Here is a 9,997-nt window from a genome sequence, read left to right on the forward strand (position 1 = left end):
CACGATCATATGCCTTATACTGAAACTAAAATATTATATCCTTCAACATATGCTACCATTTATGTTGTTCCTAATTAGCTGAAAAGTATATCCTGTCTTCCCTAATACATCAAAATGAGTTCCATATATACTATCAAAAGACAAATATAACAAAACTAAACTTCTGGAAATTACTTCCCCACCAGTAGCTGGAAAAACATGAGCACATTGGAATAGATCCCCGCCATTGTGGAGGAAGCTGTGATGGAATATTCTAGGCTCCGCTGCAAGACCTTTTTTTTGATAGCTCGCATAAAGGAAATGAAATGTTATCAAAGGATTTCTTCAAATTCTCAATGCGAAGCATCCAATTTACCAGATTAGGGGAACAAAGACCATTCTGATTACCCTTGCTTCTCCATAAATGGCTATCTGTTTCAAATTCAGTTTTCTGGCATTATACAATAACACCCCATAGCGAGAACTTCAGCTCTGGTATTTGTACCTTTTCCACCCTACCAGTTTATAAGAAGAATTTTATAAAGTTAAATGGCGATAATTAATTGATTATAATGTAAATGTATTATCTTTTTTAATGGTTTTTAATGTCTCTGGGCTAATCAATATATCTGAAATTTATTATTTTTTAATTATTTTTAACATCTCACATTTCATTGATTAATAATGTATGTGCGGTTGTTAGGCTTTTTATTTTTTATTTTTATTTTTTCAATTCTCTTTTCAATTTTTTTTTTTAATTCTATAAATCATTATAAAATTAAATATATGAATGTATCTATTTTTTTTTTTTATTTTGTGTAACTTCTCTCCACAAATCAATTAACATTGATCTTTCAACTTGTAAGAATAACAAATTACAAGTAAATTATTGTTGCTCCGGGTAAAAGACAACAAATTATGACAGTGGCTAAATCTATTACACTATTAGTAAAGAAAGTCAACAGAAACAGAAACAATCGATTTGAATATCTGCGTAATAACACTCGCTAAATCTATTACCCTGTAGCCTCTTATGTTTTCAAGACTGTCCAGTTTCTTCAATATTGGCTCGATAGTGCAGTTATTACCCTGTAGTCTTTCTGTTTCCGCAACTAAACTGTATATGCTAAACAATCACAGATACTCGCCTTCAAATTGACAAAGAAAGACTCTGGTTAGGGTTCTTACAGTCATCAGAGGAGGAGGGGAAGGAAAAGGAATGCATGAAGTCCGAAATGCGTTTCAACATGAGATACGCATTCTCAGATTTGGAATTGAAGAGATGGAACACGTGGCCTTCGCCTTCCGTCATAACCAGATCAGCGTCTTTGCCTGCCTTCTTTAAACCTTCGTAGTACAGAATAGCACGATCTGTCAGCAGATCCTTCTCTGCCACGAATACAACCATTCGTTCATACACCAGAGTCGACAGATCAGGAGAACGGGGTCCAACTGGGTTGCTAAAAGGGTGGTCTTTATCCTCCCCTGGGGGGAGGAGGATGCTCCATAGTGCATCCCGCAACTCCTTAAAACCCTCCGCCTCCGCCTGTTGCCCAACTTCGCGGCAAACTAGTTCTTTCCCATGAAAGCTGGGGTGAACCAGAATGGCCCCTTGGAAAGACAGGCCATCCCATTTCCTTCCACTCGCAAGGATTCCCAACTGATGCACGATGTTGCCTCCGGCACTGTCGCCTGCCACGAACACCTTCCTAAAATCTGCGTGTGAAGCGAGCCATGGATCTACAGACACCCCATCCAGCGCTACTGCTTGATGGTCAAGCCATTCAAGAACGCCAAAACAATCGTGATAAGCAGCAGGGAGGCGATGCTCGGGCGCTTTCCTGTACTCCACCGATAGGCATATCACCTTCGCCTCTTTAGCCACTTCACTGACATAGTTGTGATAAACCGGCGAGACAGCCGATCCGATACAGAAAGCCCCTCCGTGAATGTACACAAGTACCGGAACTTTCTGTTTTCCATCACTCACTTCCAACGGAGGAAGGAAGAGCCGAACAAAGACGCCTGTTTCAGGATCGATGACCACGTCCTTCGATGCTACTCCTCCCTTGGATTCATTCCCGAGCTGCGAAGAAGTGGGAACTGTGGCCTCATCGAGCAAGCGTTCAACCGTCTCGTCTTTGCATATCCTCAGCAGACGTGGAAACTCAGCGACGATAGATAAAGAAGAAGATGATTCCTCCATAGGTAGGGCGTTGGTAGTGCTGCTATCAATAGCTAAGCCGAGAGGGAGGAACGCAGATAAGAATATCGTTACAAACCCCAGATATGCTTGCCTTTAAAGTTCCAGATACCCTGATAATTCCCAAACATACAATGAGTTTAATAACAAACCTTAATGTTCCATTAATATGGGATCATAAACCAGGAAATGTTTTGGACCTTACTTTCATGAAATGCTTACCGGGCCCCACACTTGTGTTATCGAACGTAATTTGGTAGCAATCTTTTTAATTATATTGTTCTGGACAATGTTTCCCATCATAATCTATGTATCACTATATAGTGAGGTGTCCAGTGAGATGTAGTTTGATTGTTAGGACTTTGTCCCAATGCGTGGTAAATTATATTGTTTTGGTAAAAGTCTTCGGAACCCCAAAGTTTCTCTAACAACTTCTTTCCTATCACGTCTCGTCCAAGGTCCCATTGCCCTGGAGAATCTTTTTAATTTCCATCCTTCCAGGTATGACTTGTCGAGTCAGATGTAGTTTGATTGCTAAGACTTTGTCCTTATGCGTGGTAAATTATATTATTTTGGCAAAAGTCTTCGGAACCCCAAAGTTTCTCTAACAACTTCTTTCCTATCACGTCTCGTCTAAGGTCCCATTGCCCTTGAGAATCTTTTTAATTTCCATCCTTCCAAGTATGACTTGAACAAAGCATCTAAGTACAATATATATATCTCAATCATACACGTCGCTGTAATAATATAATTAAACAAGAAGGGCTACGGTGCAGCTAGTCCCTGCCATATTCTCTTGTTAGTTGCAGTATTTAGCAAGCTTGTTCAGCGGTTTATGAACATGAAGTAGCTAGATTCTAGTATGAATAATAGCTTTACAATTTCATGCGCTCGGAAATAGCTTTACAATTTCATGCGCATGTACCTGGACCAGTCGATCTGTTATTAAACCGTTGAGAGCAGATTGGCCATGTAGCAGGCAAATCGGTGATATAGCTGGAGTAAGGACATATTTTCGCAAAGTTACTGGTCTTTGTAGCCGGAGTGAGGACGTATTTTCACAAAACGCCCGGTGCCCGGTAACAAAGTATGGAAAGTTGCTTTTCCCGCTGTGTGACGTACGCGGTGTTCGCCACGCGGCGATTTCAGGCATCAAATATGACACCACTACTCATATTAATTGCCGCGAATTCGTCAGTTACTTGCCGTTGGGAAATAACGAGGGTTCCGATCCCGTTTTACCTGTCCATCAACATATTTCAATAGCACATTCATTGATGTCACTGCCATATAACATATTTGAAGTCACTGCCATATATATTTGACCATGCAATAAGCCAACGGGAAGTCACTGCAATTTATAACAATGATATATTTGACCATACAATAAGCCAAGGGGAAGCCACTACCGTATGACAATAATATATTGGACCATGCAATAAGCCAAGAGGAAGCCACTACCATATAACAATGATATATTAAGTTGGCAAACAAATTTGAAAAGATCACAAGAGAAAATAGCTGCAAAACATTCTCCATAATATGTTTTCTTTTGAATAGCTGCAAGACATTCTCCATAATATATTAATATGCAATAGATAACACACTCTCCATGATATAAATTTCCAGGAATGAAGGCTGCTCCATAATGAACGATGCTCAACGCTCTCCAAGCTCAACGTTGCCAATCAAGCATTGAACACTGCAATTATATATGAATAAAAGTCTGCAATCAAGCATTAAAGGCCGCAATTAAGTACTGAACGCTGTAATTATATATAGATAAAAGACTTGAACCATCAATCAAGCATTGAACACTGCATAATGCCAAGAAGGGTGGTATAATATATGAACACTCTTCGTAATGCAAAGAACTTAATGCTCTGACTCTCCATAATATTAAAGGATGCTGGCATATTAAAGATATGGAATATTAATTTTATTCTCTCCAATGCATATTAAAGTTTTAGCAAATTAAAGATTTAGCAATTGTTTGTTGCAGCCAGATATGAGTTCTTAGCGAAGGCGAAGAAACGAGCTTGGTAAATCGTCTCGTGGCGAAGAAAAGTGCAGAATACCCGACGCGTGTCAAATTATCATGTTTTTCCAGAGCATAACACCTGTGCACATAATTTATTGGCTGCATGTTTTTCTAGAGCATAAGACTTGTGCACATAAATCATTGGGTGCATGCACAGATAGTGTAACATGTCAAACCGGCTTTAACTCCGTGATTTCTATGCCCAGGTATCGGCTTCAGTAAGACCAATGAATTGTCCGTCGCGTTGCCATTATCGCCTTCGCTGTAAGTTGTCGGTCGCACTGCCATTATCGCCGTCGCTGTAAGCAACCTATTCTCAGCGTATCATGCAGGCCGAGGGCACAAGTATGATGTTGCGGCTGTAACTGAATGCAGGGCCATCTGTTGAGAGGGATTTAGTTTCTGTGCAATTTTAATCCTGTTGTAGCCCATAATTTGGCTATTTTCGAGCCAGAATTGCCCAATTTTGAGGGATTTTCACTGATTGAAATCAGAATTAAAACCGATGTTATGTGTATTTAACCATTAAGTTCAATAATGATGTCGTATTCATCCCTTTGCATGTATTGTGAACAGTTGTCAATATAGCTTTAAGGTTCGCGAGCAAGTGACATTTGCGTTGTCTTGGTAAGTTCTGTGACGGCTGTAAGCACTTTTAGCAAACACTGTGTCAGTCTGGTCTCTGGTTCAAAAGCCAGCAACTAGCAGAACAGTGACTGAAGTTGTTGTTAGTGAGATTTGTGTTATATTCGTAAATTCTGCCTCTGTGTCACGGCTTCTGGTACTGTGCTTCACTCTGTTCGCTGTTCGAACATCTTGTACCTCAAGCTTTGAAGAAAGAAAGTGAAAAAGAAAACGAGCAATGGCTATGCCCAGTTCAACGACTGCCGGTGGCGCACAAATGGTTCCGGCAACCCCTTCTTTTGCCGGAAAGTTTAACATTTTGAGGCGACCCGGCTTTGGCAATTCTGGACAGCCTATTTCCCTCTTGGCAAATCATTACAGGGTTCGGTTTCAGAACAAGGAGTTGTTCCATGCCTCTGTGTCAGGGCTTCTGGTACCGTGCTACGACTAGCGGTGGTGCATTCTCCACTGCACCCTGCAAATTATTAAGCGATACATATTTTCTCCACGGCAACCTGCAAATCATTAAACAGGAAGAGAGCCATGGTACCACAAATACTTCATGATTGTTTTGTCATTCTGATATTATTGTTTTAGTCACGACTCATTTTGTTTCTTTTTTTTTCAATTCAGGTAGAACGCCAGAGCCCGCGTAGGTCAGAGAGGTTGGCACAGAGAGTTCCATATAAATCGCACTCCAACCTCCAGCCTGTTTGCAAAAAAAGGAAAGATATAGTGAGTAATCCTGGGTTTTATAAGGACCGGCTGACCTCTGCAGCGCTTGATAAATTCTGATAATGCAATGATACTATAAAGAATGGTTAGTCACGACTCATGTTGTTTCTTTTTTCATTTCAGGTAAAACCCCAGAGCCTGCGTAGGTCAAAGAGGCTGGCACAGCTGAGACGCGAAGGAACTATTAATGATCTTCCCGACGACATCATTCGACAGTGCTTTGGCAATTCTGGACAGCCTATTTCCCTCTTGGCAAATCATTACAGGGTTCGGTTTCAGAACAAGGAGTTGTTCCATTACGATGTATGTATCTTTCTCCTTTTCTTTCACCGTCTCTTTTTTATGCGAAAATTCATGTCAATGTCTGGAATGATCTTTTTGGCTTTAACCGCGTAGGTTACCATTGAGCCGAGGCCTCCTAAGGGTTTCCAATATAAGATTATGTATGAAGCATTCAAGAAGTACCCTGAGGTCCCTGCTTATGATGGGCAAAAGAGCCTCTATACAGCCAAGCCTCTCAGCGACAAGCAAGTGGAACTGGACGTAGCTGACAAATCAAGGTCTCTGGGTGCTAAAAATGTTCATGTGATTGCTGCCGATGTGACCAAAGAAGAAGACTGTAAGAGATTCATAGACGAGACTATAAATCTCTATGGTTGTTGTAAGATCCCTTTCTGAGCTTTAAAATGTTCTTGTAGTCCTCTGTGTATATTCTATGTTCTGTTGGTATAACAGAAATTCTTCAAATTAATGCAATAATTGTGGAAACCTGTACAGTAGTATTAAAATTGCATGTTTTATTATGAGTAATTGTACCAGTGAGAGTTAGAGAGGTATAATGAGTTTGGAAATGGGAAAATTTGGAATCAAAAGCGAGCTTTATCATGAGATCAAATGAGCATTTGAGAGTTGTTCAGGCGGGTTAGGACTTACCACATGCTATTCAGGCAGGCCGCAACGATTCACTTGAAGCAACTGGCACAGTATTTAGCAGGGGAGCCTGTGTCGCTTCCGCAAGAAGCATTGCAGGTCATGGATGTGGTGCTTCGTCCCTCAGCAACATCTTATGCGTATGAATTTGTTACTGAAACTACTGCTCTGCGTCTCGTTCTTCACCACCTGAAACAACTGGTTATGCATATCATCTGGATATGCTTTTAGGTATGCTTATACAACATCTGTTTTGTCTACCCTCAGCAACAGCATCTGTTCTGTAGACACCACAGCAGCATGCAGAGTGACACATTGCAACAGTGATATCAACCGGTTCAGCCTCCTGATAGCTCAAATGCAATAAGAGCTAGAGCTAGCATTTTATATTGCCAGATTAATGCCAGATTAATGTTAGCATTAATCATCTAACATCTGAAAAATGAATGAGAAAGACCCGGACAAATACAACATAAGATATGATTTCAGCGCCTCTGCCTCGGGAAGAGGCCAAATAAGACCATAAACCACTATGATGTAAAAAACTTTGTTTATACTCGATAAACAGACGCGTTCAAGCAGGTGAACTAATGTTAAGTACATCTTTTCTGATTACTATAGTCCCTGGCCATTGCCAGATGGCAGGGACTAAAAAGCATGTCCACATATGGTAATTTAAAACCCATGTCCACATTAATTGAGCCCTGGGTATGACGGTTATCATGGACTCTGAACATCTCGAATATCCCGGTTACTATTGTTAGGGTTATTCTAATCTGTGAGAACGGGGATAACATTGCTCAGACATATTGTTTTTTTGGTATTTATGATATAGCACCATACTAGGTAGAGGTATATAGAAGACACGTAATTTTGTTTCATACTGGAGAATGTATTGGTACAAAAGCCATTCATTAAGATAATTAAATCACAACTTAATTTAATGAGATTATACTAATTTATTTAAACCTAAAGTGATAACACAAAACATTTGGCTATAAACATGGAATGCATGTATATATGGTTTAATTGGCCATGAAACAAAAAGACATATTTTGGTTAGAAATAGTTTGATTGAGGGCCAAGCAAGAGGAAAACTATTTTTTATTATTTAAATTATCATGATATAATGGAAGTTAGATATAATTTACTTACATTTGGAGTTAGATTATGTAACATTCCTGATGTAATTGTGAATTCCCTGCATTTACCCAATAATTGTAAATATTGTGAATTACTTGCATTTACTTTTATTACTTAACACTTAAGAACTAATGGGCATGGCCTATGGACTTGGCCTAGTGGAAGCCTAACAGGAATTTAGATTAATTAAAGTGTAGTGTTTTGATTAATTAAAGTGTATTTTTGTGTTATCCTAAAGACAAATAAATAACTAGGGAAAATTTTGGAATTCGCTAGGGGAACTTTAAATAGAAACTCTTTTACCAGACAGTTACTTATCAGTTACCTTTCTATCCTTTGAGATAAAACATGATCTCAAAAGATTAGAGCCAAGGCAACCAAGAGAGGCAATTTGAATGGAAACTCTTTTACCATATAGCTACAAATCACTTACCCTTATATCCTTTGAGATAAAAGATGATCTCAAAATATGACAGGCAAGGAAGGCAACCGAGAGAGGAAGTTGGAGGCATCACGAAGAAAGGAATTGGATTCAGAAGCCAACACGGGATGGTGTGACGGTGAGGCAGGTCATTGCCCTGAGGTATTCTTGAGTTGGTGTAATATTCCCCATTAACGTAAATATTTATTTTATTTACTACAACCAATCAGACTCTTACTATTTGTTTGATTTATAAACTATTTTGGAATTTAGTTATGGAAGAATAAATTTTGCAGTTATGGGTAAATACTGTTTTACTGGGTAACTAGTTATGGAGACTAAAATGATCAAGAGGATAGGGATCTGCGATTAGAAGGAGAAAAGGGGGACAGTGCTGAAAGGTCACACAATCTATAATAGTTATGTCTGGTTAAGACCAAATAGCTGGTAAACATTAAAGTCTCTGAGGAGAGAGAGAACTCCTAAAATTAGGAGTAGCATGGGGGGAGATTTACCAGAGTAGGTAATCTCACTGCAGGGAGGAAAATTAAAGTGCAAATCTTATACAAACTCAATCCTGGACAAGATAAACAGATAAGTAAAGAATTGCTTGTATAAGTTATTCACTGAATCTAAGAACATTAGCTAGGGATTGGCTAAATTTTTAGAGATATATTTGTAAATTATTGTGTAAGAATTATAGGCAATGTTTCTTATTTCTTGAATAATGTCATTACAGTTTTTCGTATTTTATTTTGAAATAATTCTTCAAGAGAATAATAGGAAACTGAGGGAAAAATCCTTATTACATTCACAAAAAGAAACTATATTAAGAATATCAGGAGATTTAGCAAAGAAATTAGAAGGATAAGCAAATTTGGAAACAATAAGCATTTCCTGTAAACAAGACTATTAGAATTATCAGATAGGGTAAAATTCCCTATATTGTATCTTATCTAATTCAGGAAAAGCATTTAAAGTCATCTATTAACCGAAATAACTTCAAACAATGATAGGTAAAATAAAGAGGTATACTTAAAGATCAACAGATACTAAACTATTCACGATTCTATACCATAAATCCTTACATGCATTAAAACCCTAGTTGATGCACAAATATACAATTTAATTTTGAATAGCCACGATGACAATCAAGAGTATAACAGAGCTGACGAATTCAATTATGCAAGATAGAAGCATTAACTTCTGGAAATTTTCAATAAAAAAGAAGACACGAATTCAATTATGCAAGATAGAAGCATTGACTTCTGGAAATTTTCAATAAAAAAGAAGATTACAGTCTTAGACATATAACAAATATCGTAGCATATTGAACTTCTAAAGAAACCACTAAAGCATTTTCTTTTAAGTCAAAATAAATTGAGATCTTACCGAGCTAGGACTAATTCAATGAAAAACAAATTATACATTTCTAAGATGCATTATAACTCTCTATCAAATGAAGTGTAAACCAAACATTCTAAAGAAATTGAGGAAGGATAACCCTCATATTCCAAACTCTGCGTTTAAATAAAACTGGGAAAACAACCAAAACTCAACAATTAAACTATGAAACCCTCATCTCATTAAAATTCCAGTCATACATTTTAAATGTTCCAACTGTCAATGTAATATCAGGAATGGCGGCCTGAAACTCCTTGCTAAAAACCTTCAACATTCGGCCGAAGCCGTAGGCCTCTTTCTTTTAAAGGGGCCTCAAGCAAAACTTCTGGAAAGAAACACAAAACAAACTATCAGAGGAGCCATGACTCCAGCGGTCTCAAAAGACCCATCTAAAACTTTCATCGCTGTCATTTAGACTTGGTGGCCTCACCATAAAAACCCTACCCTAGAAAGAATTACAGAGAATTGTAATACCCAGAACTGGTTGCGGACAATGAAGTCAAAAAGAGAGTTTGCC

The 9,997-nt window shown here is 38.3% G+C and overlaps 1 protein-coding gene across 1 annotated transcript; it reads right to left on the reverse strand.

Annotated features, from left to right (window-relative positions):
• Positions 1–853: 853 nt before the first annotated feature.
• LOC149239554 (2-hydroxyisoflavanone dehydratase-like) lies at positions 854–4,511 on the reverse strand. The gene is made up of 4 exons (XM_089369895.1): positions 4,400–4,511; positions 3,108–3,349; positions 2,405–2,415; positions 854–2,276 (listed from the first exon to the last, which is right to left on the reverse strand). The coding sequence occupies exons 1-4, from the start codon at positions 4,509–4,511 to the stop codon at positions 1,130–1,132; spliced, it is 1,512 nt and encodes a 503-aa protein (XP_089226021.1). The 3' UTR covers positions 854–1,129.
• Positions 4,512–9,997: the final 5,486 nt, after the last annotated feature.

The sequence above is a fragment of the Pinus tabuliformis genome, chromosome 8 (genome assembly GCF_031772625.1).
Source record: "Pinus tabuliformis cultivar Carrire ecotype Pingquan chromosome 8, CPIR1, whole genome shotgun sequence".
Classification (NCBI taxonomy): Eukaryota; Viridiplantae; Streptophyta; class Pinopsida; order Pinales; family Pinaceae; genus Pinus; species Pinus tabuliformis.